This window comes from Bison bison, unplaced genomic scaffold (assembly GCF_000754665.1).
Source record: "Bison bison bison isolate TAMUID 2011002044 unplaced genomic scaffold, Bison_UMD1.0 scf7180017864223, whole genome shotgun sequence".
In the NCBI taxonomy this organism is placed as follows: Eukaryota; Metazoa; Chordata; class Mammalia; order Artiodactyla; family Bovidae; genus Bison; species Bison bison.
This window is the reverse complement of record NW_011494795.1, coordinates 1,810,399-1,825,708: the sequence shown is the minus strand read 5'-3', so window position 1 is coordinate 1,825,708 and position 15,310 is coordinate 1,810,399. Positions and strand designations below refer to the sequence as shown.

General features: G+C 54.3%; 1 protein-coding gene across 1 annotated transcript in view; it reads left to right on the top strand.

The window, feature by feature from the left end:
- Positions 1-15,073, top strand: part of DAGLB (diacylglycerol lipase, beta) — a 24,262-nt gene extending 9,189 nt beyond the window's left edge. Inside the window, exons 5-16 of the mRNA XM_010845760.1 lie at positions 8-80; positions 755-877; positions 1,958-2,085; positions 3,243-3,369; positions 4,618-4,701; positions 5,177-5,254; positions 7,925-8,005; positions 8,087-8,214; positions 10,640-10,708; positions 10,793-10,865; positions 12,005-12,246; positions 12,355-15,073. Coding sequence (XP_010844062.1) covers positions 8-80; positions 755-877; positions 1,958-2,085; positions 3,243-3,369; positions 4,618-4,701; positions 5,177-5,254; positions 7,925-8,005; positions 8,087-8,214; positions 10,640-10,708; positions 10,793-10,865; positions 12,005-12,246; positions 12,355-12,553 — 1,405 coding nt within the window. The 3' untranslated portion in view covers positions 12,554-15,073. The remainder of the gene's footprint in view (positions 1-7; positions 81-754; positions 878-1,957; positions 2,086-3,242; positions 3,370-4,617; positions 4,702-5,176; positions 5,255-7,924; positions 8,006-8,086; positions 8,215-10,639; positions 10,709-10,792; positions 10,866-12,004; positions 12,247-12,354) is intronic.
- Positions 15,074-15,310: the final 237 nt, after the last annotated feature.

Here is a 15,310-nt window from a genome sequence, read left to right as displayed (position 1 = left end):
GTGCTGACTGCATCGGCCGGGACGACCACACTCGCGTCGCCTTTTCGAGTACGGCAGAACTTTTCTCAACCTACTTTTCAGTAAGCCACCGGGGTCTGCTCCGTCTCCTCCTCCTGTTATGTGAATGCTTCTTTGGGGCAGATGAGTTCTCCACGTCTTGAGCCCGTCTCCCTGTTGACAGAACGTAGCTCCCGAGGGCGAGTCCTCTGGGGGTGGGGGGCAGGTGGGGGGCTCCCTGTCCCTGTCCTGGGAGGAGAGGCTCAGATCAGGCCCCGCAGACTGACTCTGGGGCTTTCCCAGTCTGGGGGTCTTTTTAGGCTGGCCCTGCCCAGCGAGTGTGAGCCCAAGCTTGTCAGCCTCTGCCGTGGGCCCTTCTCAACAAGACCTCAGCATCTCTAGCAGCAAGGGTGTAAACGAGACTAGCACCGTTTGTTACTACAGACAGGGCACATTTGCCTGCTTTATGGGCATGTGTCATAGATTAAAAATAGCTGAGTCACGTAAGTGAAATCTGAGGATAGGAATCAATGATGTGATTATGTCCCCCAGTGGGTTTAGTCTGAGGGCAGGAGAGTAAGAAACACCAGGTTCACGTGCAGGCGTCCTGAGAGGGAAGGATTTTCAAAAACGTCTGTTCACTTGGGACTCTGTGTGCGCGCGTGTGTGTGCGTGTGAGCTGCGTACACCTGGGCCCTCGGGGACTCGTGGCCGTTGCCGCTGGGTAGGTGCTGACCTGCAGTGGTTTCCCATCCAGGACACGGACCTGGTGCCCAGCGACATTGCGGCCGGCCTCGCCCTTCTCCATCAGCAGCAGGACCATGCACGGAGCCCCCCGGAGCCCACCGAGGTAGTCACCCACTCCCCCGGGCCCTTCCAGGTAAGCCTACATTTCTATTGGGTTGTGCCCTTTTGACATTTATACCTATTTGTAAATTAAAAAAAAAAAAAAAAACACCAGTTTTAGGAACAGTGATTGGCGTCTTGATGTGTGGACTTGCCAGTGGTTTGGCGCCTGTCAGGCGAGGCCCCTCTGCATCCCCTAGCCGTGAGGTGGGGGAGCCGACTCCTGGCCAGCCCACCACCCATCGTGTGTTTCTTTCCCCCGCCAAACATTCTCTTTTAGGAAACTGGCTGTTGTCTGCACATCAAAACTTCCTTCTGGGATGGGACCAGGTTCTCCCAGAGTGCATGCACTCTTTCCTCTAAGCCTGGGGAGCAATTCAACTTTGTTTGGTGGTTGCTTTTCCACCACAGATTTCTGTGCTTTTAAAAGAGAAAATTGCCCGAGGATCATTTGTCTGTCTCAGCAGGTCATTCAAGCCCCTGGTTCCCAGCAGCCCCTGTTGCTACACGTGGTGTCTACACGCGCATCCAGCAGGAAGTCACGGGCTTATTTCACCAGAGCTGCAAAGTCCCGAGGGATTTTTGCTGCTAACTTGTGCATTCTTCTAAACGAGGGGTCTGGAATTCCTGGTGGTTCAGCAGTTAAGACTCTGTACTCCCAGTGCACGGGCCGTGGGTTTGATCCTAGTCAGGAAACTAGAATCCCACATAACACATAGCACAGCCAAAAAAGTCAGGGGGTTCTGTCTGTATTCAGGGATCAGTTTTTCCAACAGAAGTCCTCCAAGAGGTCTATTCCCTGAAGAAAGAAAGGGAAGAATCAGGAATTTGAGTTCGGGTTTAAGATCATAGCATGTTCTGCCAGAGATCAATCAGCAAGGACCTACTGTGTAGCACAGGGAGCTCTCCTCGATGTCCTCTAACATCTGATGTGGGGAAAGAATCTGAAAAAGAGTAGAGTGTGTGTGTAATGGAATCACTTGCTGTACACCTGAAACTAGCACGGCCGTGTAAACCAGCCACACTCCAACATAAAACGAGAATCCAAGGCGGACAGTGCCGACCCTCTCTGTGACGGGCTCCCCTGACAGGAGGCTGTTTTTCTGCCCCGCAGGAGGCTGATCTGGACGCAGAGCTGGAGAACTGCCACCACTACATGCAGTTCGCAGCCGCCGCCTACGGGTGGCCCCTCTACATCTACAGGAACCCCTTCACGGGGCTCTGCCGGGTCGGCGGAGACTGGTAGGTCGTGCGAGGCCTCCACCTCCCTGCCGAGGTCGCTTGCTGTGGTGTCCCGACTCTACTTTCTAAAGATAATCACATTCCCCTTTTCTAAAAGCTTCTTCCTATTTTGAAATATCTCAGAAACTGCACGTGCAGTGCTGACCACTCCCGCGTCCTATGTCTGGAGCCCCGGTTGCAGCTCGCTCTTGTCCCGTGTGCTGTGTCAGTGCCTCTCCATAAACATATGCGGCCCCCCCCCACCCCGAGAAAAAACCATCAGAAACTGAGTTCTGGACATCATGCCCCTCTCCCCAGTTACTTCAGCTTGTGTTTTTTAAGAACGAGGTCTCTCTTCGACATAAATTACAGAACAAATGTCAAATTCAGCAAGTTTGCCATCAGCTATTCAGTTTTCCTGACTGTCCCAGGAGTACCCTCGGTAGCACATTTTCCTTCAGTCCAGGATCGTGTGTTGCACTGAGCTGTCACATCTCCTTAGTTTTCTCCAGTTTGGAGCAACTCCTCAGTCATTTTTTCATATCTTTCATGATACTGACATTTTGAAAAGGACAGTCTCGTGGGTCGTAAGACAGTGTTCACTCTGCCTTTGTCTCGTGGTTTCTTCACGAGCGGTTCAGGTTACACATTTTCGGCAGGAATGCCCCACGCAGAGCGTGTGTCCTTCTCGGTACCTCGTACCAGGCGATGATGCTGGCTTGTCCGTTCCTGACGAGGTTAGGGTCTCTTCCCATCCCTATTGGTTTATTTTTTGAACACGGGAAGTATTACCACGGTTCCAGACTCTAGTAAGAAGCGTACATAGGTATCATTTAAAGGCCGTTAAAGGGACTTCCCTGCTGGTCCAGGGGTTGAGAATCTGCCTTGCGATGCGTGGGACGCAAGTTCAATCCCTGGTCAGGGAACTAGGATCCCACGTGCTGTGGGGCAGCCAGGCCCCAGTGCCACAACTGGAGTCAGTATGCCCCAGCGAAAGATCCCTCACGACAGCTGAGGCCCAGTGCAGCCAAATAAATGAGTAAATGTCTCCAAAAAGCCATTAGAGGTTAGCCAGACAGAGTGTGAATACTGTCCTCAGAGTCCTCGCATTTGCTGGGGGACGGGCCGGCGGGCTGGGTCTCCCGGGCGCAGCCGCGACACCTCTGCCCCCATTCTAGCTGCAGACGCAGGACCGCCGACTACGACTTGGTCGGAGGCGATCAGCTCAACTGCCACTTCAGCTCCATCCTGCAGACGACGGGGCTGCAGCACCGAGACTTCATCCACATCAGCTTCCACGACAAGGTAGAGCAGGCCGCGCCTTCCTCTGGGTCCTCTGGGGTTCTGGTGGAGGTTACACACGAGTCCCCTGGGAAAATGTGCCGAGACACGAACACAGACACACGCTCACCCCCAAATCTCACGTGCTGCTTCGGCGGGTTCACGCGTGCCCGTGATGCCCCCCAGGGTTAGTGTGAGACCCCCAAATCTCACGTGCTGCTTCGGCGGGTTCACGCGTGCCCGTGATGCCCACCCAGGGTTAGTGTGAGACCCCCAAATCTCACGTGCTGCTTCGGCGGGTTCACGCGTGCCTGTGATGCCCACCCAGGGTTAGCGTGAGATGGGCAGACAGCTTCTACTGAAGAGCCGTGAGCTGCACTTGGCGGGAGCCCCACATGGGTGCCGGGGGTTAGTCGCTGACGATTCTGGGTCTGGCTCCATGGTGTTCATACTGGGCAGCAGGCCTCCCACTCGGGAGGGCCTCGGAGTTGCCGGGCAGGTTAGCGAACCCATAGCAGCCGGTCCGTCTGGTGCCAGGGGCTGTCCTGTGCTGCTTCATGGCTCCCTGCGTGGTCTGCAGCGGCGCCAAGAGCCCAGAACCTCGGGGAGCACAGCAGTTCATGTCTGCTGTTCAGGAGACTCTCCCGGGGAGCTTTCACATCTCTGGAGCCCAGGCCACAGCTGTGCTGTGGGAGCCCGGCTCAGGAGGAGCCCCCACAATTGCAATGCACAGACAGTTTGGGGGACCCCTGTGTACTGTACTTGAGCCCGTGGGCTCCTACACGCCTGCAGTGTAGACCCATCTGGGGCGTGGGAACATCTCACACCACGCTGCTGAGGTCAGAGCATGTGGGCGTACAGAGGAGGCGTGTTCTCACGTCACCTCTGTCTGCTGCCCAGCTCGGTGCGGGTGCCTGGATCCCCTGGTGATGACCGCCGCTCCGTGATCACACTGCTCAGTGATCACTGGTGAAAGGGCCGGTGGGCTTAAAGATGGCAATTTTCCACAGAAGGCTCATGTCTGCTCTGGGGGCTCTTTCAAGACGCCTTCACACTGCCACGCGTAGAGCCCCTCTCGGGGGCCTCCGGGGAGGTGAGGTCGCCAGGCTCCGACACACGCCCGCTCCCCAGGCACAGGCACCGTCCCCTGGTGTCCCCAGTGCCAACCGCCTGCGGGTGTCTGCCGGGCCCCGCACCAGCGGGAGGACCGGGTGCCGGGCGCTCAGCGGACGAAGGGCCGGCTGTGCTGACGCCCGTCCTCTCCGCCCCCAGGTGTACGAGCTCCCCTTCTTGGTGGCCCTGGACCATAGGAAGGAGTCAGTGGTGGTGGCCATCAGAGGGACCATGTCTCTGCAGGTACGGAGCCCGCCCACCCGCCGGGGAGAGGGGCGCGGGCGGGGCCCAGAGCTGGGAGATGAGCCAGGAAGCCTCCGTGACAGCACCCGCCCCGGGGAAGCGGGCCCAGGGTGTGAAGCGGGCCCTTGGAAAAGCAGGTGAAGCCTTTTCCTTCTCACTGAGAAATGTTGTAAAGTTAACACTGGCAAGCTGGACCCGCTGCTCCCAGGGGACTGCCCACTTGACTCCCCAGGCCCCTGACCCTGGTGACCCTCCCCTTGAATTTTCTGCACCCAAAGCCGGAAAGAATACTAAGTGAAGTCATGCAGTCGAAAGTCACCCCGCGCTCTGGGTGTCCGCTGGCCCGACCCCGTGTCGCCTCCCCAGTGTCCAAGCTCGACTGCCCACGGGTCCCTCAGGCGCGTCCTGCCACCTGGCACTGCCCCCCACCCCCCGCCTCACGCGGCCAACGGCCTCTCCCCACACGCTGTTTCAGGACATCCTCACAGACCTGTCTGCGGAGAGCGAGCCCCTCGACATTGAGTGTGAGGCGCAGGACTGCTGGGCACACAAGGTAGGGCCGGGGGCGTGTGGTCTGGAGCCTTCTGTCGGGGGCACTCAAAGCGGTCGGGGCAGTTCCCCTCCAAGCCTTTCCTCTTAACACTTCCGTGTAGCGAAGGCTGCTGATGCCCAGTGCCATGCGGCACGACCTCCCCAAAGCCCTGAGGGGTTCCTTTTGATTTTTAAGAGAAAGAAGCAGGTTCACAGCGACTCAGTGACTTGCCAGCAGCCACACACTTACTGGAACAAGTGTCAGAGTGGGCATCTGAGTGCCTCTTCACCTGTAACTGAGGCAGTCCTTGACCACGGTGAAGAAAGTGTCAGTGCAGCGCAGCGCAGGCAGGGCCCCAGGGCCCCTCCCGAGAGGCAGGCCCCCCCAACCCTCCCGAGAGGCAGGCGCCCCCACAGCCTCAGCACTTCCTGCAGCTCCTTCCGCAGTTCGCGATGTCACAATACCCACTTCTCGTTTCACTGTGACTGTGCGCTCTGGGGGTGGGGTGGGGCGTGGGAGCCGCCAGCCCCTGGGAACCACCATTTTACTGTCTGCGAATTTGCTTGCTTTACGTTCCTCGCGTAAGTGGAATTATATTTGTTCTTCGTGACCATCTTACTTCACTGAGCATAGTATTCTCAAGCTTCACCCACGCAGTAGCGTGTCAGAATTCCCTTTGGCTGTCGTGAGGAACACGGCTGTGCAGCTAACGGCTCGAGTCCCCGCTCTCCGTTCCGGGGGATCTGCCCGGAGGCCGGGTGGCTGGGCCTCCTGCTGTTTCTCCGTTGAAGGTTTCGAGGAACCCCCAAGCTGTCGTCCAGCACAGCTGCACCATGTCACATCCCCGCCAGCAAACTACGTGGGTTCCCGTTTCCCCGTGTCCTCGGCGAGACTCTTTTGACGGAGCCGCCCTTGGTGGGGTGAGGTGGTGTCTTTGCGGTTTTACTTTTTCACCTGATGACTGACGAGGCTGCAGATGGAGGGACGTCCGGAATGGTTCCCTGAAGGGCACCCCTGAGGAATCAGGGGGGAGGGCGCTGGGCTTGTGCTGCTCTTCTACGTTCATGTGTGATTTTTAACCACAACATATTGCTCCTGTAGTGATCATTTTTTAAATAGAACGCTTAGTTTTTATAAAAGTGTATGTTCCTGCCAGAGTGCGGCTGCTGGCAATTGAGGCCCCGTGTCCTGTCTGGACAGCTTTTTTCTTTCCAGGGTTTTCTGTTCTTACTGTTTTTGAGGGTTTATGGGGTTTTGTGTGTGTGCCGGGACACTCCAGAGAAGATCCAGGGTGGCAGAGGCTTTTGGATTTCATTCTGCTACCAGTTAGGAGCTTCACAGTCCTGGGAATGTGAATTCTTTCCCATTAACCCTTAGTTGTCTTTTTGTCCCTGAATTTCACAGGAAAGTCCAGTTTATTACTAGACATGCGTGAAGGAAAATAAGAAATTTAAGATGTAGTATAGAGACCTACCAACCAGCCAACTGCCCTCAGAGCCCGGCGGCCTTGGTGTCTTGCCTCTGTTCTTACACGTGTTTGAGCCGCAGACCCAGGCTTCGTGCTGCGACGCTGCTCAGCCGAGGCCTCCGCCACCTTTTCACCCAGCGACAGCTCCTGCCCTCCAGCCAGGAGCACAGCTGCTCAGGGGCTGAGGGTGAGACTGTTCCCTGCTCTTGGCCTGGGCACCTGGTTCTGGCTCCGACGCTGTCCAGGCTGTGTGGCTGAACATCCTCTTGGCGTGTCACCCGTAGCGCATGTGCCAGGGAGACCCACCGCCAGCCAAGTTGTGGTCCAGATGCCATGTGACTCTGGCTGCCCTGGACAGACAGCTTGAGGGGTGCCTAGCTGGCGGAAGTCGACCTCACCGCGTGGCAGGCGTGGGAGGAAAGGGAGCTCTGGCCAGTGGCCCAGACCGCCTGGCTTCTCATAGGTGATGCCGGGGTCCGCGTTGTGCTCACAGGGCTACAGAGTCACGGGCTGGGGAACGTGCAGTAGCTTTCGGCACCACCAGAAGAGTCCCATCTCATGTGGAATTTCCCCCGCTTCATCCTGTTGGAGATCAGGCTGCCGGGCCTGGAGTCCTGTGCTGTCATGTAGGAAGCGTCCTGAAAACATTTTTGGTTTATAAGGTTGTCCCTCCTCAATTGGAACTACTTAATGTTCAAGAAGTCTGTTTTGTGAACAGCTGTATTTGTTAGAAAGTTGTACTTTATTTTTGGAAATTGAGAACTGACCTCCCTAGAACTTACTTCCAATGGTTTCAGCACGGCTTTTGCCGGAACGGTGGCTGCTTCATCACTGTTTGCGATTTTAGAATTTTGGTTTTTTGCCATCATTTTAAAAGATCAGTCGCTTATAACCTAAACCTGACCAACCCTGGGAACTTGGCGAAAGTAAATTGTGGGACGTCCATACAGCAAGATGCTGTGCGGCTCCAGGAAAAGCCATAGAGACATCCACTGACTCGGAAAGGTGTTCCTGAGGTCACCTCTTGGTTGTTGGAAATACCTCTCGCGCCCCTGCTTTGCGCCAGGCTCCACACCAGCTTCCAGGAACACAGCAGTGGGCGGTCGATGAGGCTGCTGGTCCCAGGGTGGCCCATCCTGTGTGGGGGGACAGAGTCACAGAGGGGGGCCCATGTAGTCCTGCCACACCCGACAACCAACAGCTCCCTGTGTCTGCACTTGCAGGGCATCTCTCAGGCCGCCAGATACGTCTACCGCCGACTCGTCAATGACGGGATTCTGAGCCAAGCGTTCAGCATCGCACCTGTGAGATTTCAGCTTTTCCTTTCTCTGGCCTTCTCTGCTGTCTGTTCTCTCGGCCGTTAACCTCTCTGCTCTCGCCCCCAGGAGTACCGGCTGGTCGTCGTGGGGCACAGCCTGGGCGCGGGCGCTGCGGCGCTGCTGGCCCTCATGCTCAAGAGCCCGTACCCGCAGGTCAGGTGCTACGCCTTCTCCCCGCCCAGGGGGCTGCTCAGGTACTCCTTTCCCTTCACTTACGATAAATGGTCAAACTGGTACTTTGTCTGCAATTTAGTTACAATTCCTCATCCTCAGGAGAAGTTTGTGTCAAAGCATTGTTGGTTGAAAAAAGACGGGCCAGCCTTTCATGGGTCTCTGGACCACGGCTATAACCCCCTAGACGGTGCAGCGTGAGGCCCGTCTTCAAATTGAGCTTTAACTGGCGTGTGTGATAGTAGTTACGGCTGTGAAACACAGTCAGATGCTCACTTATTGTGAACTGACCACAGTAAGTCTAGTTAGCATCTGGCGTCGTAAACAGTTACAGAATCTTTTCTTCCCTTAACAAGAGCTTAAGAGCTTTCACACATGCAGGACAGTACTGTTAACTGCAGTGGCCGGGCGGTGCCTTACCTCCCAGGGACTCACTCACTTTACAACCAGCAGTTTGTGCCTGCCTTCACCCGTTTCACCCCCCTCTCAACTCCCTCCGTCTGCTATGCCTCCCACCCTGACAGCCAGCGGTCTCTCCTCTGTGTGCCTGAGCTTGGTTTGTGTTTCCGGTTTTCACATGTAAGTGAGATCTTACAGCATCTGTCTTTCTCTCTCTGACTTATTTCACTGAGCATACTGTCCTCAGGTCCAAACATGCTGTCCACAAACGGCAAGGTTTTGTTCTTTTTTAGGTTAAGACAGAGTGCAGCATGTTTATTATAAGCATACTGGTGTTAAGTACACACCAAAGTTGCTTACAGTAACAGGCCTGTTGATTTTGAACAAAAGCACAGATTCTTTTGCTTTTGTTAATTTTTAATTGGAGGATAATTGCTTTACAGTGTTGTGTTGGTTTCTGCTGTACATCAGTGAAGATTTCACTGTTTTTTATGGCTGAATAGTATTCCGTTTTATATGCACACACACCTTATCTGTTTTATGCACTCATCCATTAGCGGGTAATTCGGTTGTTTCCACGTCTCAGCTACTGTAAACAGTGCTACAGTGAACGTGGGGGTGCAGGGATCTTTCAAGTGTCTTTGTTTTCTTTGGATAAATACCTTGAGGTAGAATTGCTGGATCATTTTTTGAGAAACCTCCATACTGTTTTCCGTAGTGGCTGCACCAGCTTATGTGCCCACCAGCATCATGCAGTCACACCCTTTTCTCCACATCCGGGGCAGTGCTTGTTACGTCGTGGTTTTTTTTTAATTTACTTATGTATCTGGCTGCCCTGGGTCTCAGCTGTGGCGCGTGGGACCTAGCTCGCTGCCCAGGATTGCACCGGGCCCTTACACTGAGAGCGTGCGGTCCTCGCCCCTGGACCAGCAGCGAAGCCCTTCCCGTGCTTCAAAAACAGCTTTAGCACCTGTGGACATGTTTCAATGTAATACAGTTTGAATCTGCATGATCTTGAAATTTAGAGGAATGGAATTATACTTTTGGTTACTTCCCCTTTTATTTCACATATTTGATGCCTGTAAAACGTTGTGTAAATACTCGTTACGTTTCATCATCTATCACAAACCATCCGTCTGTTCTGCTGGTGACAGACACTGGGCTGTGCTGGGCCCTGGAGTGTGTGCCGGCTCTGTGTAGCGGCTGCTCCTGTTCACACCCTCACCAGTGTGCACCAGTCTCCACATTCTCACCGACACTTCAGTGTCAGATGTAAACCTCTTTCCCAGTCTGATGGGTGCACAGTGATGTTCCACTGTTTGACACTTCCGTGATGAAGCGACGTCTTTCCATATAATTATCGTCTCCACTCTGATGAAGTTCCTTTCGTCCATTTCTCTGTGTACCTTATTTTTGCATTGTGTACGTATTCAGTACCTCGGCTGTTCATCGGTTGCAAGTATGTGTTATAAATACACTCTTTGATGTCTTTTTACTTTAAGTCTTCAGCTTATGAGTTCTTTAACGCTGATTTGTCATTCTCTTATGATTTTTGGGTCTCTCTTATTTAAGAAATCTCTGTGCTAAGGATGTAGAGCTAGTCTCCTGTCATATCTTTTAAAAGCCGTTTAGTCTGGCCTTTAGCCTTTATTTAGGTCTGTGATCTGTTCAATTCGGTGGTTTTGTGTATAGTGTGATTCAGTTTCGTTTCCTCCCCTCGCAGCAAGCGCAGCATCTCAGCACGGTTTCACTAAGAGCCCGTCCTTCCCTGTTGCTGACACGCAGCGCCACTCCTGCCCGTAGGAGGCGTCCACGTCCACCCTTCCCCGCTTCCTGACTGTGGACACCACACTGGGTTAAGGCCCTTATTTGTCTGCTCGGTGCTGACACCTAGGACTCTCAGCAAGTTGCTGTAACTGCAGTCTCATTTCTCTCCTCCTCTAGAGGATGGAGAACAGAGTTGAGTTCTGGGGACACTGACCGCTCCCTGGCTTGGCAGTTAACTCACTTACTCTTGGAAGCCTCCCTGAAGCAACTTTTTTATTTCAGCAAATCCCTTTATGAATACTCCAAGACCTTCATCGTGTCCCTTGTCCTGGGCAAGGACGTGATTCCCAGGTGAGCATGCTGGCCGCCCCAGCTGGGCTCGGGCTGGCGGGGAAGGCCGAGTGCCGAGCTTCAGTCTGGCCTTCTGCTCGACAGGTTGAGTGTAACCAACCTGGAAGATCTGAAGCGGAGGATCCTGCGAGTGATCGCCCACTGCAACAAGCCCAAGGTAACTCAGGGGCCCTGGGGCCTCCCCACCCGGCTGTCTGGGGCCTCCGGAGGCTGTTTCTCATTCAGAGCCTTGCAGTCCAGGGCTCTTGATGCTGCTAGAAACTCCTCCACTTCCCTCACAGACCACAGACACGCCCGGAAGGCAGATGGCTAAGCAAGCACAGATTAAATGCTTCCATAGAACCATCCCTGTTTGGCTGAGTCATTTGCTCTTTGTCATCTTCAGTCCTGTCCTGACAGATAGCATTCTGATGCCTTCAGTCCCAAAGCTGAGAAAATAAGGCTGCCAGGGTTTAAGAGGCGCTGGTCCTGCTGTGCTGTGGGCTGTCCTACCTAAGCTCTGAAGTTAATCCTGAGGTTAGGGCTGACAGTGTCGTGTCCCCCCCGCCACCGCCCCCCAGCATCAGGCTGCAGGCCGGGCTCTCCTGCCCTTCACACCGGTTGAGGCTGGGTGGGCCTGTCCCCTGCCAGTGTGCAGACAGCTGTGCTGGTCTGGTCTGACCACGTCTCCAAAGATTTGCAGCCTCTTGGCTCAGGCCACAAGTACACTCAGGTTTACCAGTAGAGAAGGCGACCCGTGATGCACTGAAGAGCTTTTTTTGTTAAAGAGCAAGATTAAAAATGACTCTTAGAATACGATTCAAGCCGGGGTAGGGGACAAAGTATACATAGCTGTGACCAAAAAAAATTATACCAAAATGTGGTTTATTTAGATGGGATTAGAGATGATTTTTACTTTTTAACATCTTCATTTTGTGAATTTTTTGTTGTTGCTAATCAGAAAATTTTAAAGTAAAAAACAAACTTTCTCATCACTTCCTGCATATTAAAAAAAAAAAAATACATATATATATGTTTTTAAGGGAAAAACTGGTTTACGGACTTGCCTTAAAAGAATTGAAGATCATGCCCCCCCCAAATCTGCTTGAATTTGTTTTCTAAACATTGGTTCAAGTGTGATGGCATCAGTGCCTCAGAGACCCTGGAGTTTGGGCCCTGCCTGCCACACTGCTAAGACTCATGTTGAGAAACTAGAACGCTGGACCTCACGGCTGTGGGGTCACCGCCCCCAGACCCCAGCTCCCGAGTCTCAGGGGGTCTCTGGAGTCACGCGGGCCGCCCCTCTTCTCCCTGCAGTACAAGATCCTGCTGCGCGGGTGCTGGTACGAGCTGTTCGGCGGGAGCCCCGAGGACCTTCCCACCGAGCTGGATGGAGGCGACCTGACGCAGCCCCTCCTCGGGGAGCACAGCCTGCTGGTGCACGGGTCCCCAGCCTACAGCTTCTCCAGCGAGTCCCCGCTCGAGTCGCCCACCAAGTACCCGCCACTCTACCCTCCCGGCAGGATCATCCACCTGGAGGAAGAAGGCACCTCAGGGAGGTGAGTGTGGGCACCCCCGCCCCCGCGGTCGTCACCCGCCAGCGGCAAGAGGCAGCCCGTGGGGTGACGCGTGAGGCGGCGCTCACGGGCTCGCGTCTCCTCCTCCAGCTGCTCCTGCTCCCCTGCCGCTCGGTACACCGTGAGGTGGGCCCACGAGTCAGAATTCAGCAGAATACTCATCGGCCCCAAGATGCTCACAGACCACATGCCAGACATCCTGATGAGGGTCCTGGACCACGTGGTGTCCGACAGGGCTGCCTGCATTTCCTGCCCGGCCCAGGGAGGCTCCAGCGTGGACCAGGCATGACCAGGGCGACTGGGAGCTGCTCGGACTGTGGACCCCACTGGGGTTCCGACGAGGCCAGTAGGTGGATTCGCATCGATCAGAAGTCGAGGGTCTGCTACGTGACTAATTTGAGAAGCACTTTTGCTCACAGTACTTGCAGACGCAGGAGCTAGGAGCGCGCTGAGTGATGGGCAGGTGTGCAGAGAGCTGCAGGACACCCTTGCTCATAGGCCTGCCGCTTCTGGGAATCGGGCTTCAGACCCTAATGGACCTGTAAGCGCTTGCCCCTTGGGCCACCCTTTCGGAGACTGGGTCCTGCCTTACGACGCGTAGGTCAGCCTGTGGGTGGTTTTACCGGTCATGTTTTGAATGTGTTTTTCTGTCCACTATCAACACACACGAAGCCTCCAGTTTTCTTGCAGCTCTCCATGGCCCAGGCATCTGACTGTACCCCACCCCTGACGCAAACCCCATGAAGTGGCAGTAAGCGGACTTGTTTAGAAAGCACAGACCCACAAGGACGGGACAGAACAAGGAGATGGCCAGAGGTAAAGGGACTTCTGGGTGAAGTGGGAAAAACAGAACAAACCTGTTTACAGAGACACCCCGGCCACCTCTGCCTGGGGCAGAGCAGACGCTGGGGGACTGGCCAGAGGGATAGCGGGAGAAGCTGGCTCACCCGCCGCGCGGTTGGGGGCACCGGGTCAGTGCTCCTCAGTGCCTCCCACTCGGCTTCCAGACCTGCAGACCTCCGGGGCCGCCAGCACCCTCAGGCCAGGCAGCTGTCAGAGGCATACCACTCTGGCTTTTGAAAACGTGTGAAAGCTCACGTGAAAAACTTCGACTAAAATGCCACATCACTTTCATTTCTCAATGTAATCCCTGCACATTCCCAGCGGCAAGAAGGAAAGCGATCCTGGGCCCCTGACCCACCTGCTTGCTCGGTGTCAGATCTGCTGTCAGCTTTCACTGTCCAAGCTCGAGCCGGGTACTGTCCAGCCGCCTGAGGAACAAGGGACCCAGAGAAACAAACCTGGGCGAAGCTTCAAACCCTCCTGGCTACAGCCTGGGAACAGGGAGAGTGCTGCAGCCACAGCCTGATCCACAAGCTGGAAATCGAAAAACACCTCCTGGACAGGAAGAGCATGAAAGATGGAGGCCAAAAGCAACGCCTGAATGAGGGGAGATGGGCTTCCAGACAGAGGAGCCCCCTGAGCACAGGGTCAGGAGATAGAGACCCACCCAGGACGCGAAGACACGGGCAGACCCTGTGAGATGTGGAGACACAGTACCTCGCCCTCCAGCGTGAAGGGCAGAGGTGACCGGGGGAGGGGGCGTCCTTTTAAAGAGTCAGAAGAGGGACTTCCCTAGTGATCCAGTAGCTAAGCTAAGACCCCGTGCTCCTCCCTGGTGATCCAGTAGCTAAGCTAAGACACCATGCTCCGAGTGCAGGGGGCCCGGGTTCAATCCCTGGTGAGGGCTGGTTCACACAGGCCACAACTAAGGGTTCCATGCTGCAGTGAAAACATCCTGCATTCTACAGCTAAGACCCAGCACAGCCAAATAAATGAGCTTCTTAAAAAGCCAAAGATGTTACTTTCATCCTGGAATTTTAGACTCAACCAAAAAGTATCTGGGTATAAGAGCTCAAAAATAGACAATCCACATATTTCTCAAGAAGCGCCTAGAAAATCCATCAAGATGAGAAAGTAAATTAGAAATGACTCCTTAGTCAAGATACAGAAGATAAAAGATGAATATAAGAGAAGCGGTGGTCAGAGGGCTCTGTGCCTCTAGGGAAATGAAAACTGATGGACCGTCTGGAAAGATCCAGATAACCGATGGAGAGGCAGTGTTAGATCATCAGGTACACAGGAAACAAGGCAAACCAACGACTGTCCCTAAGAAACCACGGACTGCAGGAAAGGCAGGTTCCCTCACCACACGGCTGAGCGTCTCCGTGGCCGGGGCAACGCAGACACCAGGTACCAGTGCCACCCAGCAGGACTGTATCGAAGGAGCGGGAAAGGTGTGTCGAGGGTGGGAATGTCATGGGTGATGGCTAGAACCAAAAATACAAGGAATAAGAGCACGCGGTTTAACCTGAGCCCTGGGGAGGGTAGAAGCGGAGGTGCCATCAATCACCAGCGGCCAGTGAGTGAACTAAAGCCTCCAGAAAACCCCAAGGGGCAGGGTCTGGAGCACTTCCCATCTGTGAGCCTGTGGAGAAGTGAGGAGAGCCACACCCCCAGCCCTTCCCCTGCACCTGCCCCTCTAAGGTCTCTTCCATCTGGCTGTTACATCCTTTTATGATAAACTAGTGACCTGGTAAGAGAGAAAAGCATATGATTCAGACATACTGTGGAGTCTCCAGTATCAAGAATTACTTAAGAATTACTTAAAAGAACTCAAAATAGACCCCTCTGGGGAGGGTGTGAAAAGGAAAGACTACTGTTTTCATAACAAACCTTTAGATGTGGTCTTTAAACTACATTATTTATCTTTGATTAAAAAAAGAATAAAGAAAATTTTAAAAACCGCTTCTACCACGCACTGTTGATAGTGTCAATCTAAGTGCAGGCTCCAGGAAGGATCTGACAGTCAGTCTCCATCTTACCCAGCTGCCAGCTGGTTTCACCACCAGCACCTTCAGCCCAGAGCTCTGGCCCAAGACGCCACCACCCGCATCCCCGTGTGGACATCACCCAAGTCTCGCTGGCCTGCACCAGCTCTGAAACCAAAGATCCCTCAACACCCCTTGTCTGCTGGCTCTTCCAT